The sequence below is a fragment of the Nematostella vectensis genome, chromosome 7 (assembly GCF_932526225.1).
Source record: "Nematostella vectensis chromosome 7, jaNemVect1.1, whole genome shotgun sequence".
Classification (NCBI taxonomy): Eukaryota; Metazoa; Cnidaria; class Anthozoa; order Actiniaria; family Edwardsiidae; genus Nematostella; species Nematostella vectensis.
The window spans coordinates 11256696-11283187 of record NC_064040.1 but is presented as its reverse complement, the minus strand read 5'-3'; the positions used below and the strand labels follow the sequence as shown (position 1 = coordinate 11283187).

At 40.7% G+C, this 26492-nt stretch overlaps 1 protein-coding gene across 2 annotated transcripts; it reads left to right on the top strand.

Moving 5' to 3' along the window:
* The first annotated feature begins 8850 nt into the window (after positions 1-8850).
* LOC5507114 lies at positions 8851-24499 on the top strand. Of its 2 annotated transcripts, XM_048730610.1 has the most exons (14): positions 8851-8930; positions 9323-9359; positions 12904-13214; positions 13794-13932; positions 14231-14553; positions 15225-15366; positions 15657-15779; positions 17369-17574; positions 18833-18983; positions 20428-20656; positions 21248-21420; positions 21770-22033; positions 22409-22798; positions 23588-24499. In XM_048730610.1, the coding sequence occupies exons 1-14, from the start codon at positions 8898-8900 to the stop codon at positions 23872-23874; spliced, it is 2808 nt and encodes a 935-aa protein (XP_048586567.1). In that variant the 5' UTR covers positions 8851-8897; the 3' UTR covers positions 23875-24499. The 2 variants fall into 2 exon arrangements, with proteins under 2 accessions (XP_048586567.1, XP_048586568.1); XM_048730611.1 differs by lacking the exon at positions 23588-24499 and having other exon boundaries at positions 22467-22641.
* Positions 24500-26492: the final 1993 nt, after the last annotated feature.

Sequence of the window (26492 nt, the reverse complement as noted above, 5' to 3'; positions counted from 1 at the left end):
GGTCTACTGTATGTATATCTTGGTACTCTACAATTCCCGTTAATGTAAGGTCTACTGTATGTATATCTTGGTACTCTACAATTCCCGTTAATGTAAGGTCTACTGTATGTATATCTTGGTATTCTACAATTCCCGTTAATGTAAGGTCTACTGTATTTATATCTTGGTACTCTACAATTCCCGTTAATGTAAGGTCTACTGTATGTATATCTTGGTACTCTACAATTCCCGTTAATGTAAGGTCTACTGTATTTATATCTTGGTACTCTACAATTCCCGTTAATGTAAGGTCTACTGTATGTATATCTTGGTACTCTACAATTCCCGCTAATGTAAGGTCTACTGTATGTATATCTTGGTACTCTACAATTCCCGTTAATGTAAGGTCTACTGTATTTATATCTTGGTACTCTACAATTCCCGTTAATGTAAGGTCTACTGTATGTATATCTTGGTACTCTACAATTCCCGTTAATGTAAGGTCTACTGTATGTATATCTTGGTACTCTACAATTCCCGTTAATGTAAGGTCTACTGTATGTATATCTTGGTACTCTACAATTCCCGTTAATGTAAGGTCTACTGTATGTATTTATTGGTACTCTACAAGTCCCGTTTATGTTAGTTCTACTGTATGTATATCTTGGTACTCTACAATTCCCGTTAATGTAAGGTCTACTGTATGTATATCTTGGTACTCTACAATTCCCGTTAATGTAAGGTCTACTGTATGTATATCTTGGTACTCTACAATTCCCGTTAATGTAAGGTCTACTGTATTTATATCTTGGTATTCTACAATTCCCGTTAATGTAAGGTCTACTGTATTTATATCTTGGTACTCTACAATTCCCGTTAATGTAAGGTCTACTGTATGTATATCTTGGTACTCTACAATTCCCGTTAATGTAAGGTCTACTGTATTTATATCTTGGTACTCTACAATTCCCGTTAATGTAAGGTCTACTGTATGTATATCTTGGTACTCTACAATTCCCGTTAATGTAAGGTCTACTGTATGTATATCTTGGTACTCTACAATTCCCGTTAATGTAAGTTCTACTGTATTTATATCTTGGTACTCTACAATTCCCGTTAATGTAAGGTCTACTGTATGTATATCTTGGTACTCTACAATTCCCGTTAATGTAAGGTCTACTGTATGTATATCTTGGTACTCTACAATTCCCGTTAATGTAAGGTCTACTGTATGTATATCTTGGTACTCTACAATTCCCGTTAATGTAAGGTCTACTGTATTTATATCTTGGTACTCTACAATTCCCGTTAATGTAAGGTCTACTGTATGTATATCTTGGTACTCTACAATTCCCGTTAATGTAAGGTCTACTGTATGTATATCTTGGTACTCTACAATTCCCGTTAATGTAAGGTCTACTGTATTTATATCTTGGTACTCTACAATTCCCGTTAATGTAAGGTCTACTGTATGTATATCTTGGTACTCTACAATTCCCGTTAATGTAAGGTCTACTGTATGTATATCTTGGTACTCTACAATTCCCGTTAATGTAAGGTCTACTGTATTTATATCTTGGTACTCTACAATTCCCGTTAATGTAAGGTCTACTGTATGTATATCTTGGTACTCTACAATTCCCGTTAATGTAAGGTCTACTGTATGTATATCTTGGTACTCTACAATTCCCGTTAATGTAAGGTCTACTGTATGTATATCTTGGTACTCTACAATTCCCGTTAATGTAAGGTCTACTGTATTTATATCTTGGTACTCTACAATTCCCGTTAATGTAAGGTCTACTGTATGTATATCTTGGTACTCTACAATTCCCGTTAATGTAAGGTCTACTGTATGTATATCTTGGTACTCTACAATTCCCGTTAATGTAAGGTCTACTGTATGTATTTATTGGTACTCTACAAGTCCCGTTTATGTTAGTTCTACTGTATGTATATCTTGGTACTCTACAATTCCCGTTAATGTAAGGTCTACTGTATGTATATCTTGGTACTCTACAATTCCCGTTAATGTAAGGTCTACTGTATGTATATCTTGGTACTCTACAATTCCCGTTAATGTAAGGTCTACTGTATTTATATCTTGGTATTCTACAATTCCCGTTAATGTAAGGTCTACTGTATTTATATCTTGGTACTCTACAATTCCCGTTAATGTAAGGTCTACTGTATGTATATCTTGGTACTCTACAATTCCCGTTAATGTAAGGTCTACTGTATTTATATCTTGGTACTCTACAATTCCCGTTAATGTAAGGTCTACTGTATGTATATCTTGGTACTCTACAATTCCCGTTAATGTAAGGTCTACTGTATGTATATCTTGGTACTCTACAATTCCCGTTAATGTAAGTTCTACTGTATTTATATCTTGGTACTCTACAATTCCCGTTAATGTAAGGTCTACTGTATGTATATCTTGGTACTCTACAATTCCCGTTAATGTAAGGTCTACTGTATGTATATCTTGGTACTCTACAATTCCCGTTAATGTAAGGTCTACTGTATGTATATCTTGGTACTCTACAATTCCCGTTAATGTAAGGTCTACTGTATTTATATCTTGGTACTCTACAATTCCCGTTAATGTAAGGTCTACTGTATGTATATCTTGGTACTCTACAATTCCCGTTAATGTAAGGTCTACTGTATGTATATCTTGGTACTCTACAATTCCCGTTAATGTAAGGTCTACTGTATTTATATCTTGGTAATCTACAAGTACTGCTAAGGTCGCTCGCGCGTTAATACAGATCATAAACAGAGGGCGCTATCAATTTTAAACTTCGCACAGAACAGACAATGTTTATGCGATTGCTCCAGATTTTTTACCAAAGATTACCCAATGTTTGGATAGTGCACACTTTTAAAAATTGTATTTGTATTAACACGCAATAATGTAGCAGTAAACAACATATTTTGCACTTATTTGAGACTGACGCATAATATAGCGTTAGCCTTTTGACGACACTACCAAAATCAGTTCAGTATGTGGTGATACAGCCTCTGTGAAAGTTAGAAAAAAATCTGTGGAAGAGAAAAAAAGTTAGATATATATTAAGAATTTCGACCAAAAAAATTTACACGAAGTTCAGTCCGTTCGAAAAGCGTCTATGTTAGCCTAATTACCCAAGTTTTTGCAAATACAACCTCCAATTGTGTATTTGACACGGATGGGAATTTATATTCAATTAGATTTTCTTTAGTGATTTCAGCAATGGGTTTGATTTGGTAGATCACTACTCCTTGGTGAATGAGCTGCGCTTTCTAAATGTCATAATAAGATGGATATTTTTTTTTCCTTAGTAATAGGCCACAATCGGCAGCTCATCATTGTCTTTGCCCGTGCGCCCTAATGGGGGAATCCCCCAGGGGACCAAACTAGCGAGAATGCTATTCGTGATCTTAGAGAATCAGCTAGTTTCAAAATGGCATGCGCGACTGAAGTACGTAGATAATACGACCGTTTTAGAATTAGTACCACGGTACAGTCCTAGCTATTTGCAATATGCCGTAAATATGATGTTAGTTCCTTTGCTGAAAGTCGTGGTATGCGTTTAAATCCTAAAAAAGTAGGGAGCTAGTGATGAATTTCCTGCAGTATATCCAGCTAGCCCGGGAGTAAGTACGCAGCTGCTTTGTCTCCTATTATCTTCGTTCTACAAAGGAGTTCTTGTCTCTATTCTTCTCGTTCTTTGTGTCGAAGTGCGGATATTGTTCATTTGCCCAATCAAATTGCAGCTTGTAAGAGCTGCGTACTGACCCTAGCCCGGACCAGTTGAACATTTTGGGAACTCCTGTGAAGAAAGAGGACAGTTATAAGATCTTGTGGTTCATTTAAGTAGCGATCTCCCGTGGAATGTGCACGTCGACTTCATTATTAGGCAAACAAACGCCTGCATGCGTTACGATCACTCAAGAAGGTAGGTAGGTGTCCAGCCTGATGATCTGGTGCGCACATACTGCTCACTAATAAGATTTGTCCTTGAATATGCCGCGCCCGTCTGGGCTGGGCTTCCTGCCTATCTATCAGACATGCGTGAAACAGTTCAGAGGAGGGCGACAAGCTTGACAAGCGGACAAGAGTTTGTTAGAAATTGACACTTTATTTTTGTCGATACTTCAAAGGAACCGATTCGGTTACCTGCTTGTCATTTAATACATAAAGTTGAACTGAGCTCATATACGCAAAATGGAGTGCTTTCCCAGGTGCGTACCCAGGATTTTTCTTTCCGCCCCCGAAAAAGCAGAGGGGGGTTTTTGCTCGGAGGGAGCGAAGCGACCGGAGAGCAAGTCTAATCTAGGTATCGCATATGATTTTTCGTGTCCACACCACAGGCTTCCCCGTCGGTTGATTTGTATTTTTATTTCATGCAGATCAGCGGTACTTTTAGCGCATGCGCGAGTTTCATATAGTGTATGCGATTTTTCGTGTCCACACCACACGTTTCCCAGTCGGCTGATTTGTATTTTGATTTCATGCTGATCAGCAGTCTTTTAGCACATGCGCGAGTTTCATATAGTGGATGCTATTTTTCGTGTCTATACCACAGGTTTCCCAGTCGGCTGATTTGTATTTTTATTTTATGCTGATCAGCGGTCTTTTTAGCACATGCGCGAGTTTCATATAGTGGATGCGATTTTTCGTGTCCACACCACAGGTTTCCCAGTCGGCTGATTTGTATTTTGATTTTATGCTGATCAGCGGTCTTTTTCGACCGAGAACCCCTGTACTTGAAACATGTTCGTCCTGTCCTCCGAGCATTCACTTTTTATTAGAAACTTCTAGTTTTATTACTTTAATTGCAGTATCTCCACGGGACGTTTATTGTCGGATTTGGCTACATACCAGAGTAACCTAGCTTATGCTTTACATTTTTGTCTACAAATAGCATGTCTATTTGCAATTTTTTCCCGAGGTCTTTGGCAAAGCAAACCTAGCATAAATAGCTTGAACGCGTGTCAGAGATTTTTATATACAACAAAAGGCAATGCAATTCTCTTAAACTTTGCGTGGGAATCGGACTTCGTTTCGAATCTATTCTTTTGGACTTTCACGCTGGGTCTCAAAGACAAAGACTTTAAAAACATAGATCGAAGACCTCAAAACCTGAAAACGAAGAAATCTAAAAGGGGCGGAAATCCTCAATAACGAAGACCTAAAAAAACAAAGACTTCTAAAATGAATTCCTCGAAAAAAAAAGACCTTGAAAACATCGCTTTTGTCAAGATCTCGAAAACATACCATGCCTATAAGAAAACGCGGTGATCCTAGAACCTAATCCCTTAGAACCGAATCAGAACCGAATCAGAACCTAAAATCGGTCAGGGGGTATAACAAAAATACCTTTTTAACGAGTAAAACAGCTAGAATCGATGAAAAGGCATTATATAGATATGGTTTCCTGAATTATTTATAGCATCTGTAATTTGTGTGGATCCTAGACAAATGTCTGATTACGCACCAGTCAATTAACAGCCCGGCCCCCCGACCCCCAGGACATACCGGGGAAGTAACGCGGTCATGTGGGGGATTAAACACCTATTTAACACCTTTAGTCCACCGGGGATCCGGGGATTTAACAGAAGCCCTCAACAGGCCGGGGGGCAGGGAATTAACGCTGAACTGGAAGTTGCGTCCCCGGTTTTTTTCCCGGCGTATTCAATTTATAATTTTTCAACAAAGATACTTGCTTGCAAATCTAAATCTCTGATAGTATTGACTGGAAAAAAAATAGTTTACTCTTTATGTATCGATGTCTGTTGATTCTTAAATTTGGGATAGCATGTGCTGAAAATACTAGAGAGGGCCCGAAAGTGGGTGTAGCTTTTTCCCTGCGAAGTTTAGTTCAAAGGAAGGTATGGCTTTCGATAGTGGGACGTTATCGGAAAACAAAGGGGCCATATAGCGGGGGTTTTAACAGCGTCACAGCCCCCGGTCGCCGGGAAAGTAACGCACATTTCACACCACATGAATGTTAATTTCCCCGCTATGTCCCGGAGGTCGGGGTGCCGTGGTTTCAATTGACTGGTGCATTAGAATCCCTTGTCTGGTTTCTGGTTTTAGACGCTTGCAAATTTCTATACAATCACAAGGAAATTGCAATAATATGCATTTCTAAAACGTTTCTATACCAATTTAGCGCTTAGTTATTGCTGAGTTTTCAACGGTGAATCCCACCCAAGTGGAAGTCACGCTTGGATCATGCTATAAAATCCTATGAGTGTCCGTTTTCGTGGCCTTCGGTCTTTGTTTTCGAGGTCTTTATTTCGAGACACTTTTCACACGGTACTTATTTCGCAAGGATTCCTTTGTTATTCCGTGAAAGGAATATAGAATGTACATTGCTGACAATGTGTCGGTTTTGTAATGTAAATAATAAGTGAGAACAATTTTGAAAATGAAATAAAAAAACGCCGTTTTTTAACATCGGATGCTATGGAGGCTTCGATGCGCCTACATGGAAATAGAATTTACAAAAAGACACAAATATCCATATTGAGTTTGCCTTTTTTGTTAGTATACTTTTGCATGGATATTTCTTACAATTTCTTACCAGATCAGGACAGTCAGTCCAGGACAGGTCATGGGTGTTGATACAAACACAGTTCCAGCATTGAAGAGCTCGTTTAATTAAAATTATTAACAAAAACAAGACATATGTTACTTCTTACACTATTGTTAGTTAACTAGTTAGCAGTATCAAAAACCTTATTAATGATAATATCGCCTCTCAGCTATATAGATCGATACAAATGATCACTTATTTTTTGCAAGAGCATGAAAAAATGTACTCGTAACAAAGTTTGAGTCCACTTATGGAGAAATAAATTGTCCAAGGCCAGTGAGAAAATGTTTTTTTTCCCTGTGGCTAAAAGGGTTCAGAAATTAGGAGGCATATGACGATGTAGAAGGACCTTGAAAAGCAAGCGCCGTTTCCCCACTTCCCGACAGCCATTTCGGATTCCTTGAGACAAAGTCAAATTTTCCCGCCTTTCATCTGATTGGCTAATCCGTGCGTCTAAAAATAGCCTGATCCTAGAAAACGCCGTGACACTCATATAATACAGATGATTGCCCCTACTTATGAGCCCCTGACAGAATCCAATTCAGAGTGCATTTCACGTCTATCTGGCTCTTTGAATTTTCAATTGTTTTCTGCCGTCGCCGTTCCAATTGGTTCCTTAATTCCCTATTGGTGTGAGGGAAGGGACGGTACAAAAGCATCAAGACAATATTGGGTGCGCAGTGACGCCCCTACTTGTCATTTCCTTATATTTTTGTGAAAATATTGGGGGAGGGGAGGCATGTGCCCCTAGCAGTGCCCTCCCCTCCTTGTTTACCATGCACAGCTTTCCTAAGTTTTTTTTGAAGGGCGTGTTGCATGCATGCAGTATACACCTATTTCAAATTAGGTTGCACTCGGAGAATCTGTGTATAAGTATATAAGCAAATCAGCGTAAAAGAAATACAAATCCAAGTTTCAAAAGCTGTAGAATTCTTGTTTACATTCTTATGAACATTCACATGGTATTCAGATACAAGGATTCAGCCGTTTATACGCTACCCATGAACCACCGCGGGTTACGACACATTCTCGCGTGCAACCTAATTTGTATTAGGTGTATAATGTTGCCCCTACAAAAACGACTCTAAATTCCTGAAAAGCGTTAATAATTACGGTGCACGTTGTGGTAAACAACAAGAAATTATTAATTAGAATACACATATTCAAGACGTGTTTACCTCTTGTCTAACTATGGGTTAATGGCAGGGGGGAACACGCAGTGCTTTATGGGTAAATGGCTAAAAAACCAAGGTCTTAACGCCGAAAGAACGTTTAGAGGTACATAAAAAAGAATGCTAAATCTTTTGGAACCTCTGTTTGTTGATATTTGTTGTTAGAAGCACTGCGGGCTACGACGCAAGGATACTACGAGTGCAACCTAATTTGAAATTGAATAAACGGGACTTGTAGAACACCCAGGATATACATACAGTAAACTTAAATAAACGGGTACCAAGATATACATACAATAGTGTTACAGGAGGGGTTGTCATATTGTTTAGGTTATAGTTACTTGTCGTCTAGTATTTCATGTTCCTATTAAGAAAAACGGAAGTTATCAAGTTTTGTTTATCTTTTAAGGATAATTGAGATTTTGTTTAAAATTATAGTTTCCTTTTGCCTAGTGCACACTAGCAACATATCGACATAACTACATGGGCGCGCGCACTCTTATCTTCGACATAACGACATGGACATAACGACATAAGAGAAAAAACATGTTTTTTCTTTTATGTCATTATGTCCATGTCGTTATGTCGGGCTAAACATAGCGCGAGTGCCCATGTCGTTATGTTGTTATGTTGCTTGTGTGCACTAGGCATTATTCTTCTTAAAGATCCCGGCTAGTCCCCTAACAATAGACCTTACATAAACGGGAGTACGGCGGAAAGCTCTAGAAGTTTTATTAATTTGACTATTTTCAAGGCACGTTTTGTTTTTCTAGGTGAGATAAAAAAATAATAAAATTAAATTTTCGAAGTATTATAAAGCTGCTGGAATTTATGTTTTTGTATATTGATAGACGTCTTCCACTCGCTTTTAAACAAACAATTTATTTGTAACATTGGGGGCGATAGAGCTGGCGTAAACATGCTCCTTTGGGGAAATTTTGAAAGTTCTTTTAAAACTATAGAAATCTAAATTTTTTAAACTAAGAGATGTTTTGATTCTATGGAAACATTAACCATTTGAAGCAAATATGAAGGGGCCTTCAGCTGCCTACGCAACGAACCTTATTTTTAATCAGTTCCTCGATTTATTATTTATGCGATTAGGAAGCCCTTGTTAACAAGTCAAGTAGCAAATAGAGTGTGATAAGATGACGCCATGATTTTTTATGCCTCTCTAGTTCTGTTATTGGTAAGTGAACATAGAAACAGATTTTAACTAATCCTAAAACTATCAAGTCGTAATAAACTATTTTATGTATTTGTAACTACATATGCTAATTCCTTAGGCGTTCTTTAGGGGATCAAATATTCTAGGTTGAACTCTTATATTATCAAAGCTCCTTAAGATTTAAAAAACATATATTTTTTTATATATATCAAACACTTATTTCATATTTATCTGCGCATACCTGGGCAAAGGATTCGGTGAAAATAACCACCAATATTTTCAATAATTTTTTTTTTAGCTTTTTTATTTACCATCCCAAGTAAACTCTCGATACAATAAATGTTTAAGTAGAATTTATGATACTTTTCAACAAAGTTAACTAAGTTATACTAACAGCGAGCCCTTATTTCTAGATTGTACAGCAAAGTCAAGGAATTTTAATTAGCGAAGGTAAGGGTGTAACTAAGAGAAAAATTAAAAAATTAAAATAAATAGTGTCGTTGTACACTGGGATTGTGTTTGCGATAAATAATTGACTATAAGGAATTTTAGTGTTTTCAACTGATTAAAATGTCTCCAAAAAGCAGCAACAAGACATAATTTTAGTCCATTACAATAATCAAAAATAGTTTTGAACCTAGAATTTAAGAATCTGTTAGCTTATAAATACAAATTTAGACCCCCATTTAATAATAACTATTTAGCCTAAAATTTTGAATCAGGTTCTTATCTAAAAAGAAAATTAACCTTTTAGATCTCCCAACAATGATAAAAATCATGATTCTGAAACAGTTAACATACAGTATCAGTATAAAAGTTATATATCCAAGGGGGGGGATTCTTACCATGTCGACCTGATAGGGATGGTCGTCATATTTTTAGGGGTCAAAATTGGGCCTCAGGTATTTTTTAGGGGGTTTCTGGTAAACAAAATAGGCTTTTCTCTTAGAAAAGGTATTTTCAAAGCTTCTAAGGTATTTTTATGGCAGCAATTGCAGGAATTTTTTTAGGGGCATTTTTCGAATTTCCCGACGAGCATCTTATACACAATATATACGTATCAAAATACGAACGAGTGCGCGCAGCGAAAACAAAGCACTTTCCATGCTGTATTTTGTTTATCATATACAAACTGAGAAATTTATAATAAGCTTATTACATGACATTTTATTAGACTTGGTTGCAGAGGCTCCTAGGTTTGTGCTGTTCGTCTGTTCGACGGTTAAGACAGAAACTTACACTGAAATGAATCTGTCTCGCTAATGTCACTCGGTTTTTCCCTTTGTATTTTTGTTTTCAAGACTTTCTACATAATCCTCTACAGTGTCATTGAGAGTAACAATTCTATTGTCTTCCATTTTGAACGCTTTGTATTCAATTTTTACATTAAAATTTCATTCTCTCGCTCAATGGAGCTCAATAACGAAAGTGACATGCAAAGCTACCCGTCTCCCCGAGGCCCAGGGGCCGGTTCGTGAAAGGCTGATTAACTTAACCCTAGATCAGCGCCTAATCCCGGGTTAAAATTTGCTAATCGTAGGTTAGCTAACCTACGGATAACTCACTGTTCCCGAAAGCCAAGTAATCCCCCGATTTACTAACCCTGGATTGAGTGAAAAACTGGTTTGACGAGTAAAATTCACACAGGGTACCCATTAGATCAACAGAGAGCAACTCAAAATAACCTTTGGCGGTTTTATTTTCGCAGAGAAGCCCCAAAACACCTCTACATCACCTGTAATTACCTCCATTATATTGCCAAAAATGTCATTTGCAGGAATCGAGTTGGTGCGTGACACTAACGAGACAGATTCATTTCAGGTTTAAATTTCATGTAATTTTCTGTCTGTCCCAGCACAATTTTAGAGTCAGCATCGCAACTAAGGTCGCATAACAAAGCGAAATGTTAGGACATTTGATCCCTATGTTTTTTTTTTTTTTTTTTTGTCAGCAACATTTTATGAAACATTAGTTCTACTACAAAGTTTGAGAGGACTGTGTTACGCCAACTAAACCGTAGCGCAGGTTAGCGATTAACCCACCTCGTGAGCAGGGTTAGATTTTTTCCCAAACCAACCCCGAGTTAGCGTTAACCAGCGTTTTCGGGAACAGAACTAATCCGAGGGTAAAAATCTAATCGTGGGTTAGGGCAAATTTAACCCTGGGTTAGCGCTAATCGGCTTTTCAGGGACCGGCGCCGGCCACCCGTGAAGTTTGGTTTTGAATTTCACTTGGCGACTCCAACTATCAAATTTCATCGCTTCCCATCTTCAAATTACAACTCTCAAATCAAACTCGCTGTTTATCTCCAAATTACAACTCTCAGATCAAACTCGCTTTCCATCTCCAAATTACAACTCCGAAATCACACTCGCTTTTATCTTCAAAATTTAACTCTCAAATCACACTCGCGTTTCATCTCCAAAATACAACTCTCAATCCACACTCGCTTTTCATCCCCAAAATTCAACTCTCAAATCACATCTAACTTAATAATGAGTTTAATTCAACCTTTCGCAGTATAGACTGGATTACAGGTGAGTCAGAGATACAAGTAAGCAATACAATAAACTACAATTAATCAAATGTAATTAGCATATTTAACAGTAACGAACTCGTTGAAACGACTCGTATTAGTAGGCCTCTGATAAGATTTAGATTTAGATCTGAGATTATAACCTGGATCATGCGTAATGCGACGCCCTTTAATAATAGCAAAAAGAGGATTCTCTGGTTTGATTCTGGAAACGAATCGCTGGCATGCGATATTTCTTCGCTCGTGCAACGTTGGAAGCTTTGCAAGCGTGATTGAGCCCTCATAACTAACTGGGAAAGCGATCTTGAGCGCACGCCTCTGAACATTCTCTAGGGCGTCAGACAGATAAATAGATAGACAGATAATTTAAAGCAATCGAACATGTTAATCCGTTAATGTGATTGTGACTTCGTTTTGAAGATCGATTACGCAATTGGATTTGAGAGTTGAAGTTGAAGTTGAAGTTGTAGAGCGATTTAAGAGTTGGAGAGTTGAGGCGCGAAGCCCAGGGCGGCCACCACCGGACCAAGGGTTGATTACGTGTAGCGTGCGCGCGCTTTATTGACTTTCACTAGCAAAGATTGCATGGACTGAATTAATAATATGATGAGCACCAAGCATGGATAGCTATTAATTATCCCTTTGGTGGCTGTTGAGTGTTTTATAAGGGCCTGTTTAGGTATCCGCTATGGGACACCCGATTTTGCTGATAGCCTAGGACGGCCACTTAAACTTGCTTACTGTTACACTTATTTTTTACTACTAGACGTAGATGTAAGCTGTAACCATAATAGATTGCTAAAATTTGGATTCTGGACTGGAATTATATTCATTTTCAATTTTCCCCATCCTTTTTGAAAAGGAGAAATATTATATTTTAATTTTACATTTACAAAAATAATAAGCTTCATTTAGATGACTTTGTGGATGGTCCATACAAAAGGTTTTTTATGGATGCTAGCGTTTTTAACTATCAGGATACCAGAATTCGAGGAAAATACAAGCGGGATTCGGGATAGAAATGTAGCACGGGAGGGATGAGCCTTGCTTAGGGAAACATTTATTTTCCCAAGGGGGGGGGGGGGGGGTTGCAACCTGATAATGGCTACGAAATGTGGATTCTCCGAGTGCAACCTTATTCGAAATAGGTGTAAGTCTGCCGTGTGTACATCTAGTTTTTGAATGCGCCCATGTTCGAAGCTAGTTAGGTTTTAGAAATCACAATCTTCTAAAAAAAACATTTTTGGGGCAACGTCAAGCTTACCCTGGATACCAGAGGCCAACGATTTTTGTCGCCGCGAAGCTCGGAGCCTCTGGTATCCAGGGTACATCAAGCTTTAATGTGTCTTAGTAATTTATTTTTTCGCTATTTTCTTTCGGTTGTACTGCCATTATCCGTTCGGCATTTCCATAATAGTATTTTTAATAATCAGCTGATAACTAAATATGTTATTTCAGACTGCGTCGATTCCCTGGGATGTGAATCACATGACATCCGGGACTCGCAGCTCAATGCCTCATCGTCACTGTCGCCAAGTATCCGGTATGGTCCTCAGCAGGCCAGGTTACATAACACGAATGCGTGGTGTGCAGCTGCAAACACCGCTGACCAGTACCTTGAGGTCGACCTTGGCAAGGTGCGGATGCTTTCATCAATATTGACACAAGGAGACCCTAACAAGAACCAGTATGTGAAGTCTCTAAAACTCTTGTACTCCGTGCGGGCTGGCTACTGGTGGGACTACAAAGAAAACGACGCCATAAAAATTGTAAGCATTTGTTAAAAGAACGCGAGAAGAGAAGGGAACGGAAGGGAAGGGAACGGAAGGGGAGGGGAGGGGAGGGGAGGGGAGGGAAGGGAAGGGAAGGGAAGGGAAGGGAAGGGGAAGGGAAGGGAAGGGAAGGGAAGGGAAGGGAAGGGAAGGGAAGGGAAGGGAAGGGAAGGGAAGGGAAGGGAAGGGAAGGGAAGGGAAGGGAAGGGAAGGGAAGGGAAGGGAAGGGAAGGGAAGGGAAGGGAAGGGAAGGGAAGGGAAGGGAAGGGAAGGGAAGGGAAGGGAAGGGAAGGGAAGGGAAGGGAAGGGAAGGGAAGGGAAGGGAAGGGAAGGGAAGGGAAGGGAAGGGAAGGGAAGGGAAGGGAAGGGAAGGGAAGGGAAGGGAAGGGAAGGGAAGGGAAGGGAAGGGAAGGGAAGGGAAGGGAAGGGAAGGGAAGGGAAGGGAAGGGAAGGGAAGGGAAGGGAAGGGAAGGGAAGGGAAGGGAAGGGAAGGGAAGGGAAGGGAAGGGAAGGGAAGGGAAGGGAAGGGAAGGGAAGGGAAGGGAAGGGAAAGTTGTAATTCTGATATTTTTGCAGTTCCAAGCAAACAAGGATCGTGACTCCGTTGCAAAGCTTCTATTGCAAACAGAGACCGCTGTACGATACCTCCGTCTGATGCCTGTCACGTGGCATGGTCACGTGTGTCTTAGGCTGGAGATTAAGGGATGCGAGGCTGGTAAGTGCAAAGGTCTGTCACGTGTTCTGGTACTTCATCTGTCACGTCGGTCCTATGGCTTCCAAATGTTTTTTTGTCAAGCAATTTTCTGGCAGAGACGCGCCACTGGGTATAACTGTGTATAAGTCTTACACAAAATCCCTTGAATCAACAGATAGATACACGCCACCGATATAAATGTAAAGACAGGTATTACATGGTCTTCACAACAAACCTCCTGAATTAACAGACAGAAAACAAGCCACTCGGTATAACTTTGTATTACATGGCCTTAACTCCAAACCTCCTGAATCAACAGATAGATACACGCCACTCGGTATGACAAACGGCACCATCCCCAACAGTGCGTTAACATCTTCTACCATGGCAGACTCCCAGGGACCAAACAATGCCCGTCTTTACTGGTTACATTTGGACGACAAGACATGTTGGGTTCCCGCAGTTCAGGACACATCGCAATGGATAAAGATAGATCTCGGCAGAACGACGCTTTTGACGGCAGTGGCAACACAGGGCTGCCCTCCTCTTGATACGGGCAAATCATTCGTGTGGACTTATAATCTGATGACTAGCCTAGACGGGGCGACGTGGACGTATCAGTTGAATAATGATGGTACAAATGTGAGTCAAAATGCTTTGCTCGCAGGCTATGATGAATAGTCGAGATTGGGGTACTCAGCGCGTGTACATAGAGGGGTGGGGGGGGGGGGGCTGGCGAGGGGTCCGGACCCCACCCTAATCATGGGACGAGATGAGTTTGACTCCGGTTGACCGCTTCGTTGGTTTGTTAAAAAGACGGTTGCTTTTATGTGTGTATTTGGATAGTTAGAGTTCCTAAATGTATCTAGTGACCTAAGCAAAGCTAGAAATGCAATTCGACGTTAATTGATCCGTTGGTCAGTGGATTACTACTCTGTACCCCACCCTGGGTTTTTCTTTAGACACGCCCACTTCTACTATTTCGATAAAATTAATAATGGTTCATATAATACTTCTAGCCACGCTTCTTCTAAGTCATATGTAGTATCGTTGCAGGGCCTTTGCAGGGGTGGGGCACGTGCCCCCCTCTCGAACGTTTTTTAAAAATTATAATAAAATGACCAGTAGGGGCGTGGCTGTGCCCTACAACTTTCTTGATGATTTTGTACCGTGCCCCCCCCCCCTAATATTTCAAGGCCTGCCACGGCTCTGCATTATTATGAATGGTCAAAGACTGATGTTTATGTTGGTGCGTGGCGACCTGCCAAAAATCCTTTACACAGGCAGTGTTCAGTTGCCTTTTTATACTTTAGTTATTCAAGGGAAACTATAACAACGAATATGAAGCCATACGTGATGTCACACCCGAAGCCTTGGCACGATGGGTGCGGTTTCACCCAAAGGTCTATAACAACAAGATTGCAATGCGAGTGGAGCTTTATACATATGGAAAAGGTGAGAATTATGGTGCCTCCATTCAAGAAACCCGAGATCCATCCCTTTAGTTCTGTGAGAGCATGTAGTCTCTGTTGTTCTGCTAGTCCTGTGCGAGGATGGGCTTTTGATAGCAAGTAGGGGGGGGGGGGCACCTTATGATAATCATACCAAGGGGAGATGTTCTTTAACTTTAAACCCTAAACTGAAAAGATCAGTTTTCACTTCGAAATATAGAACACAACCCGAAACTTTCTTATTAATATATCTGTAGTCCTTGATCTATTCTCATTGTATTTTTCATTCTCTAGCGTCCCCTGGTGATCTTGGCATCGTTAGTGGAGAAATCCCAGATACTCATTTCAACGCGTCTTCTTATCAATGTTCACACTGTCAACCACCCAGAGGCCGACTATGGTTTGATAAAATCGCAGGTATTCTATAAGAATCTATAGGAAACGCTGTAAAAAGCTTAGAGTCCATATCCGTTCAGACAATCTCAAGACATATTATATTATTAACCGCGCGTTTAAAACAGCCTAATTGTTTTTAAATGGCAGCATTTTACCAGCGAAATGTCCAGGGGCGGCTGGAGGGGAGGAGCAGGAGGGTTGGGCGTCAGCCCCCGCTTTTTTTTAAATTGGGGGGCAACGACCCCCTCTCACTTTTCTGAGCGGATGTCGTTATATATAATTGTTTTTTTTTAAACCAACGTGTATCAAGCGGTACATACGCAACCAACAAGAACGACTAGCCATCCCTCCCCCTGAAACCACCAACCACCCTCCCCCTTAAACCATTACCCACCCAACATTTGCCCTCCCCCCCCCCCCACACACACACACTTATGGGACATCCAAGTGCTAAGGAAACTAGCGCACAGCTAAGGCTATAAATTTCCCTCATTATTAGTCTATCATCTTTTGTAAAGTATGACCTTCAATGCTCTAAGTCAAAACAGCGACTGAAGTGAGCCTTTCGTATCTTTAGCCAAACGATTCAACCTCCGGGGGGATACTCGGTGACTGTTGTATTTTGTAGGGTTTGAAATCCGAGGTTTGGTATTTTTTAGGGTCTTCAAAGCAGAGCCTATCGAAAATAAAAAAATATGGTATTTTTTAGGGTCTACAAACACGAGGTACTTTTTCTTCTAAAGTAGCGAGCCAGGATTTTAGGTCATCTAAATCAACTTTTTTTGACATAAAAGTCTACTAAGTTTACATTATATGGTATTTGCCGTTTTGATATAAACTGTTACCAGGGGCGTAGCCAGGGGGATGGCCCAGGGTGCCCGGTCTCACCCATCTAGCAGCCAAAAATACAGTAAATGTATGAGACATTATCTATACAGGAGAAAATGCCTTTAAAGGGCCTTTTGGGCCCCCTCCTGTTAAAAATCCTGGCTACGCCGCTGGTTATGTTATTTTTCCTTCAGTTTCTGTTTAAAAAAAACATTTTCCATGAAACTTCAAGGATGACAATAACTTTTTTTAACTTTTCAAGATGAGGGCAGTTCCACTTGATGTCTTATATGACAAGTGGACAACATAATCGATTCCTTGAAAATATGTAAGAGTAAGTTGACACTCTCTCATTTTTTTCGATATTTCAAAGGAATTGATTCGGTGGTCCGCTTGTCATATAAGGCTTAAGCTCATATACGCAAAAACCCCAAATTTGCAAATTTTATTTGCACGAGCTTCGCGCCTCGCCGATTATCAATATGTAATTTTTATTTTAGGACTTGCAAACTATAAGCATTGGTGATTATGTTCGCCAAAGATCATATCGATCGCACGCACTGAAGACAACCCGCGAGAGGCCTTAAACAATTTTTTTTTCGTACCGTGGCATTTGAATCCTCCCTCCCCCCCCCCCCTCCCCCCCCCCACCTAGGATTCAACACTACGATTGTGTTTGTTTGTGCATTATCCAGCACTGTCTGGCTAGCCTTGTCGTTTGCGTGGCTTTTTGTACGTTCTACCCCATTATTTTCAAGCAGTACGTTTTGTTTGTTATCTAGTATCGATTTACGGTTGGTGTGTGAGTGCATCTATCCAGAACTCGTACCTTCAGATAGATCTTGGTCACATCATGGCTGTCACGGGCGTAGTCACGCAATCTCGCGGGAAAATAACAGTACGCTGGACTAAGACTTATACAGTGGAATACAGCTCGGACGGTACGACCTGGACACCCTATAAAGATACAGGGAAGGCCGATACGAAGGTACGGTTTGACCCTGTGGTTAGCTTCCTAAGCCGTTTGTGGGTTGCCAGTACCGTATTAACTCGAATATGCGCCCCGGCGCTTATTGAATTTTTCGACTCCCAGACGGGTAGCTTATTCGAGGGAGGCGCTTATCTAAATGAGCAAATTTCGCACTAAAGGGCGAAGAATGTTTTTATATATTTAATATGAATTTTATATCTGTTTATACTACTTAATTTTCTCTATATCATTATTGCAACTTGAAGTAGCTTTCTTTAATAAACTTTCACTCCATTAAATATTTGTCTCTTTTTTGCCCAGAGTCTATGAGCTCCTATGTTTTTTTAGAGCTGCATGTATAATAGTCATTTTCATATGAAGAAAACGTTTTCGTTTTGAGGGAATGGTACCTTCTCCATTGACCAAAGATGGTCACAGTCACTGTTTTTCTCTTCTGATTACGATTCATAATGTTTAAGAAGCACCTGCGGTACGGCAACCTTAAAAATGACAAGAATCATGCAGTTTTTTTCCAAATAAGGAATATATTAGTTTTCTTTTATGGAAGTGACCGCGTTTGGCAAAAACGACAATTTTTGGCTAAATTTTCTTGAAATGCTTAAAACCTGGGGAGGGGAGGGGGCGCTTATTCGGGGGATGCACCTATTAATAGTTTTGGTTCAAATGGGGCGCTTATTCGGGGGAGGCGTTTATTTGAGGGAGGCGCTTATTCGAGTAAATACGGTATGTGCACTTATTCTCTGGTGGTTTACCTGTTTATGTCGTTCGTGTGTGTGGCATTAGCCTTGCTTGGGGTGGTCACCCTGTGTGTGGCATTAGCCTTGCTTCTAACAGTTGGTCTACCTGTGTGTTGCAATCACCTTTCTTGTGTTGTGGTTAACCTGTGTGTGGCATTAGCCTTGCTTGCGGTGGTCATCCGGTGTGTGGCATTTACTTTGCTTGTGGTGGTCACCCTGTGTGTGGCATTAGACTTGTGTATGGTGGTCACCCTGTGTGTGGTATTTGTTTGTGGTGGTTACCGTGAATACACCTTTTTCTGTTTAAAAACCGTACCAAACGTTGTATCGATAACGTGCATTGTACGCTCACCAACACGAAACATCATTAGTGTGAATCGATGCGTGAGCATTCACTGGCTTGACTTCAACACTCTACCTATCGTTCTTGTTTCTCAGTTTCTCCTGCGCTGGTTCCAGTGTTATCTGTTTGTGGCTTAAATGTGTTATATTTGTCTAATAATATTCGTTGAATAAAGCTCTTTAAAGGGAACACAGACGCCACGACCGCGGTAACGAGATATTTCGACAGAGTCATAGCAACCCGCATGGTTCGATTCTTTCCTCGTGAATACCAAGCCCCCGACACAACAAAGTGCATGCGGGCTGGCGTTGTTGGTTATAAGAATGGTAAGTACATATTGCAATTCTCTGGTATTATGTTTAGCTCTATTTCTGTTTGAGTTCAACAACTTGCGTTGCAGCTTTGTTTTTTGTACCATCTGTATTTTTTCACGACCTTATTTTTTCCGTCGCTTGAATCACAGTGGCCACCAAGATGGATATTCGACGTTTAAAGTGTGTTGGCCAACAGCTGGCTTCATTTTAAACTTGACAAAACAGACACCTCAAAGTCTCATTTACATTTACTTATTTTAAAGTTCCGCCTTCTTACCGATGCCTTTTAAAATTTTGATTTGAATAAAACGTTCTCCATTCTTGAAATAATGGATAATAATGTAATGACAATTAAACAATAATAATCGCTTAGCTCAACCCGCTCCATGTAAGCTCATCCAGATTACATGTGTACATGCCAGATGCTCTCATCCAGATTACATGTGTACATGCTGGATGCTCTCATCCAGATTACATGCGTACATGCCGGAAGCTCTCATCCAGATTGCATGAGTACATGCTGGATGCTAACCCTTTGGACGCCGGATGCTTAAGTTGGAGATTTTGTGGATGCCGGATGCTTTAGCTTCAACGCTGTTGTATCGTTCCATCCAGGAGCTTCAGGTTTTTTAGGCGAGAAAGAATGCTACTACGCGCGTGCGGTGCGGCGGAACAGGGAGATCGAATTAATTCATATTCATGGTAGTTTCCTTTGCAGCCTCTAGTGGTTACCCTCCACCACTATCTTTATTGGGTATCCATTGAATCTAAAATAGATCAAGCTTCATTTTTGTTAATCTCTCGAAAAGCTAATCGGACTAAGGATTCAAGAGCGTATGCTAGATCCAGCTTTTTAGTCGGATGCTGGATGCCTTGCCCTTGGATGTCAGATGCCACGGATCTGGATGTCGGATGCCGGAGATAAAAAAAATCGTGGATGCCGGATGCTGGAAGAGCTTAAATAGGGCGAGCGGGATGGACCACGGGATGCATTGCAAGCGGTGGCTTATTCCTTGTAAAGGCTAGACAATGCCAAACTGTTAAGGCTAGACAAAGCCAAACTGTAAAGGCTAGACAAAGCCAAACTGTTAGGGCTAGACAAAGCCAAACTGTTAGGGCTAGACAAAGCCAAACTGTTATGGCTAGACAAAGCCAAACTGTTAGAGGGCTAGACAAAGCCAAACTGTTAGGGCTTGACAAAGCCAAACTGTTATGGCTAGACAAAGCCAAACTGTTAGAGGGCTAGACAAAGCCAAACTGTTAGGGCTAGACAAAGCCAAACTGTTAAGGCTAGACAAAGCCAAACTGTTACAGGGCTAGACGAAGCCAAACTGTCAGGGCTAGACGAAGCCAAACTGTTAGGGCTAGACAACGCCATACTGTTAGGGCTAGACAAATTCAAACTGTTAGGGCTAGACAAAGCCAAACTTAGCCGTGATTGATTTGCTCGTTTCAGTTCCCGTTTGTCCCGAGGGCTGGATCCCGTTCCGTGCAAGCTGCTTTTTGTTCTACTTTGATCATAAATCGACGATTGACAGCGATGAGGCGCGCACAGCCTGCCGGGCTCGTGACGCAAACCTCGCCGACATACGGGACATACAGGAACACCTATTTATGAATACCCGGATTGAGCATAGGGCTGGTCATGTACCATATGTTATCGGGTTGATTAAGAGAAACAACAGGTAAGGCGGTTATTTGACGAACAGGGACATATACAATCTATATACAAGATTTTAAATGTTAAATTTTAATATAGTGTCAAAGAAACAGCGATGCAGTCAGGCTCAGAGCTCCTTGGAAGAGCATTTTGTGAGCATTTTTGCAATTCACATCCCGTTTCCGTCGTTGTTGTAAAAATAACTTAATGCGAGTCGAATTTGTTTATTCCCAAATATTAGAATATTACAGTAAAGCGGGGCTCGGATCTTTGCAAATAGAGTCAAGTGGTCAGGCCAGTGGGAGTATTTAGATGTATTTAGATGTGTATTATAAAAAAATATGGACGACACAATCCAAGGCGAGTAAAGCATGAGCATGTCCTTCATGGCTAAGTGGAAACTTTGGTCTCAATTGAGCCTTAAACCCCCTCCCTCCCTCCCTCCGTTGCCCAAATTCACTCTACGGCCCTGCTTGCGAAACACACGATAGGAAACACTGATGTGTTTTGGATGACAGTGTGCATATTACGCCTAGCATTTCTTTTCATTTTCGTTTTGTTTTCTGGCGATGCCATCTGCGTTGCTCAAGTTCTCTGTTACTCTAACTATCGGCAGGTGGGAATGGGAGGTCGATGGTAGCGCAGCATCGTGGATTCCATGGGCAGACGGTCAACCTCAAGAACGAGTAGATGAAATTTGTGCAAGGAACAACATAGGCGAAATACATGACCACTACTGTAGCGATCGATACACTACGGCAGCAATCTGCAAAAAGCCAGCTACAGGCGGTGAGCAAGTCAATCAATAAATGAATTGATAAAAGTGCTAAGTTAGTGAAGCCCATTTTTTACGATCACATCACATTCGAATACAAGGATGATGGTTTCTTGAAGTGGATGATAATGACGACGACGACGATGATGATGATGTTGAATAATAATGGGGATGATGAAAATGATGATGATGATAATGATGTTGGATGATAATGATAATGATGACGGTAATGGTAATGATGATGATCATAAATAATGATAATGGGATTAAAATGATGATGATGATAAAGATGGTTTTAAGGACGATGATGATGATGATGATGATGATGATGATGATGATGATATTAAAATTCTTATTTTGTAGGGTTCTTTGGTACTCCTGTTATCTTTTCTCCCCTCCCGGACGTTGACGCGTACGAAAACGAGACTATTACCCTCCAGTGCCAGGCCATCGGTGACGCGGTCATCATCATCGCCTGGTTACACAATGATACTCTCGTTCAGAACAGGTCCGTCAATACTGCGCTTGTCATCAGCAATATACCGCTGAACATGAGCGGAAGTTGGCGATGTGTGGCGTCAAATCATCTAGGATCTCAAAACAAGACTTTCTATGTCGATGTTAAAAGTAAGTCCTTTTTTTCACCCGAAAATAGGGCAACAAATGCAAAAAGAAAATCTGCCAACAGCTTAAGCGTTTCGGTGGTCTTCGGAATGCTTGGCTGGTACAGACTAGTCGTCAAGAGACTAATAATAAGGCCGCCATATAATGTACGGACGTTGGACAGATGTAGATCTCAATTTTTTTTCTGTTTCTTCACTACCAGAAAAATAAATCCCTTGAATATCATCCCCATTCTCTGGATTTATTGTTTTTTTGTTGATATATGAAGCCTTCTTCCAGAAAGTTATCAAGGCAGGGGTGCAAGTGCTCTATTTCTCATAATTCCTTAAACCATTTTACTGTTTTTATAAATTTATAAAAAAAATTCTCTTTCCGCAGAGCCATCAGAGTTGTGTGTTAAGTTCACAACTTTAAGTGACGCGACCCGTTTTCATAGGTACAAGACAACGTCTACTGCTCAAAGTGATACCTTCTTAAACCGGACTGACTGGTATGCCTTCAAGAGCCCAACCGGTTATTACCAGCTGCTAACCTCCTGTGCGCCCGCAAACCGATGCAATGCGGTCGCCACTGGTTGGCTCAGAGGAAAACACCCGACAACTGCAGATGGCGTCGTGACGCGTACTGTGTGCTTCCATAGCAACGGTGACTGTTGCCATAGCAGCGTTAAGGTGCAAGTGCGCAAATGTGTGAATCAATATGTGTACAAGCTGGTTCCGCCGGATGAGCCGCTGACCGCAAGATACTGCACCGAGAACCATGTAGAAGGTATGCCACGTGACTTTGATAACGATCAAGTCCAAATTACAAGTCAGGATCAATAGGCCATTATCCAGCTACAGTATAAGCATGCGCGCGCACTCATAATAGGAACCTTCTTCAACTGTGGTGAATGCTTTTAGCTGGAATGGCCTAGTGATCCTGAATCTGGTTTGATGTAAGCTTAAAAAAGTGCGCGCTGCATCCTGGTAGGTTTCTATGGTTATGCGCGCGCAAACTTATATCTTGAATGGCCTATTAAAAAAGAACATTTTGCCTGTGTGCCTTATCGCGCTATAAAAGCACTATTGTTTTGTTTGGGAGAATTCGAGAGCAGATCAGAGGAGCACTAGATCGCAGGTCAAGATTGCTCGACATAACCAATCTTGTTTTGAAAACCTTAGTTTTTCTAGCATGCTCGTTTATCTCCTTATTAGGACATTACATACCGTATTTGGAAGTTGCGCTTTTTTGTTGCCCAAGAACTGTGGGCCTGGAGAATTTCCACGTAAGCTTCAGGAATTATTCGGGTTTGCTTCGATTTTGCAGGCCGCCATTTTGAAACAGGCCCAGGCTCTAGCGTTCTCAGAGCATCACAGGTCTCCCGCGAGTTCGTCTCAGGGCTCTTTCATATAGAAAAACGACTGCCATTGATTGATATGGAAAATTTATGCTGAGTCATCGCATTAAGTTCATAGCGCTCTAAACGTGTACGTCGGCCACATAAAGCGTTTGTAAGATCACATTCAAAATTTTGTTCACTTTTATTTTCGTATCCATATTTGCTTTTCTCCCTAGAAGCTGACCCCACATACAACCGGCTATTCCAGCTCTCCCCAGACCCCGCACGCCTCCAGCCCAGTCACGTGCTCGATCAAGTGTATGACGTCATAAATGAAATGATCTGCCTCAAAATGTGCCTTCTATATGCTGAATGCAAGTCGTTTAGTCACAGTGCGGCGGACAGGGAATGCCAGATGTACAATACAACCGCTGACGATGGTGCTGGCGTCGCCATCCTAGACCACGGCTTCCGACACTACTTTTCTAACGTGCAAACTCAAGCGGTGTTCATACACCCTTAAAGAAAGTAGGGAAATACGTTTTCTGGACGGTAGTCGGCGGTCGGAAGCTCAACGTTACCCTTTTTGATAAAGTTTTGCTTCAACACAATTTAAATAGAAGCATCTGCTCTATCGCCTGGACTTTAGAAACCTGTTGTGCGTTGTGGAAGCGTTGAAGAATCAAATTCGCAGTGGCTATATTTCCAAAAGCCGGAAAATGTTCCCCCTAATGGACTAAATGCCCTACAGATTTCAAATTATTTAAATAATCAAGCAAATTGTCGTCCAGTAAACCCCTTCTTCTTGGCTGCCGTCCATTGTCCCGAAACGTCTTTGTTCAAAGTAATGTCTCTTCCAGCTGCCATTCCATCATCGAAGCTAACAACAAAGTATAAGAAAGCAACCATTTTCATCGGCAAATTTTGTAAGCTTTGCAATATCGATTGAATTTGGTAAATTGAGTTTAAAGCTTTGTTTTTGAATGGTCAATTCGAGATTCACACAATTTTTCCAATATTTAATACAAACAATAACAAAGATGTAGCAGAATAAGTCTCTCCAGGTTTCCTGTACTGTAAATAACGGATGCACCATTTTCGATCAGGGCTTCTTGCAATACTTGAAGCTGATCAAGTTATTGACCTGAGAACCTTGTACCTTACCCTGGCCTAGTAGACTCGTGTAGCCAGTGCTGAAAAACGCAAGACTAGTTCCAGTACCGCGCGGTTAAACCAGCCTTTTTGTTTTAAAATGGCGGCTTTTTACCGGCGAACTGTCACATTTTGTCGAATGCTAAGAAAACTAGACCAAACATAAGGCTATAATTTTCTTTATGACTCCCTTATTATCACACAAATCTGTAATCTTTTGTACAGTTTGGTTTTAATGCTGTACAGTTAGTCAAAACAGCAACTGAATTTAGCCTTTCGTACCTTTACCCGAACGATTCAACACTACGATTGGGCGGGCTTGTTTTCGCCAGAGCACGCGCATGCGCATACGTTATTCAGCACTGGCCTCGTGTATTAGATTAAACCACTGAGCCCGAAAGGCTCAGCTTCAGGGCTCTGGAACCAGTCAAAGGGGCGTACGCGCAGCCTATAGGACTGCAGTCACGGGATTGAAAAAAAAAATATTGGCGATCTTATTTGCATGACGAGGGGAAAAAAATAAAATGTTTACTCATTCATTTTTATGTACGTAGTTTTATATATATGATGAGGAAAAAAGCTATTATTTTCTTAATCATGGTAGTCTACAGATATATATATTTCCAAATATATTGTTATGACGTTGAGGGCAAGGCGAGGCAACTACTAAAGTCCTCTTTCAGATCGAGAATGACAGAGGATCGTGTAATAATCTCAAATGTCTGACACATTGACGCCAATTTCAAATCCAAAAGCGGGAGCTATGAAATCTTCACGGGGATGCGGGATGAGGGGCCACGCCCTCATTCAGCTTCTGAATGCTTTGACTGCAACTTGTTAAAATCCTGCGTACGCCCCCTGACCAAGGTACATAATAACAAAGTATGTCAAAATCGAGTCATCGTGGATGGCAAAATACATCTGATATCGACGAGAGTCGCTTCGTTTTTCTACATAAAAAATACGCGTGTGCCCATCTATGCTCAAGTTCCTCAGGATTCTTAATAGATGGTGCGCTTGCCTCGCAAACATTATGAGATCTGCCTCGCATTTATTTCAGAGGCTTTGATCGAAAAGAGAATAGCCCGTTGTGTATGCCGATACGATGGTTTAATATGCATGTATTTTTAACAGCAGTCATAGCTACTTTGCATGAAAACGCACGCCGATGTAGAGGCCTAGTCTTTTCAATTCAGGGCTGTAGCAGGCCTTCAAATATCGGGGGGAGGAGGAACGACGCAGAAATATCAAGAAAATAATAGGGGCACAGCCACGCCCCTTCTGGTCATTTCCTTATTGTTTTTTTTAATATATATTTGGAGGGAGGAGGCATGCGCCCCTAGTGCCCCACCATCCCTGTTTTCCATGCTGACTTTTCCTTAGTTTTTCCTTTTTCGGGTAAAGTTGCTCATACTAAAGCGACTATAAATTCGTGAAAAGCGTTAATAATTATAGTGCACGTTGTGATAAATAACAAGAAATTTGTTTTCTTGTAAATAAACCAATTATTTCCAATCTGTACACAGAGTGGTCGATCGACTTTGGTGGGGATTGATGAGATGTAGGGTGTTCCAAATTATATATAAATAAATACATTAATAAAAACATTAAATAAGATAAACATGAACCATTATTCTCGTGGATATACATTTTCCTTTCTTCTACTATTGTAAAGTTCCAATATATACCTTTCCTTCAGAGGAATTCCCAAGTTAATCACAATTTTCTCCAGAAGGTTGGGGCCTAAATGTTGGAACCACTTGTTGCCTGGAATTTCTTATCAGCCTCATCTTAGCAGGGCTTTTGGAATTACGCGCGTAATTTGGCTTTCTTCGCGTAATCCGCGTAAACCACAAATTTCCGCGTAATCCCGCGTAATTTGGCTAAATTTTGAAAGACAAAACATTAAGTGCAAAGCTGATGTGTTCTTTTAGGGTTTTTACCTCTATTTCTTGTAAAAAAAAAGAGATATATTCTTCGTAAGAGTGC

Coding starts and splice junctions, on each gene's coding strand:
- LOC5507114 (XM_048730610.1), top strand. CDS start 8,898: ATGATTTTTTATGCCTCTCTAGTTCTGTTATTG. Junction 21,421..21,769: donor CAAAAAGCCAGCTACAGGCG/GTGAGCAAGTCA, acceptor CTTATTTTGTAG/GGTTCTTTGGTACTCCTGTT. Junction 22,799..23,587: donor CACCGAGAACCATGTAGAAG/GTATGCCACGTG, acceptor TTTTCTCCCTAG/AAGCTGACCCCACATACAAC.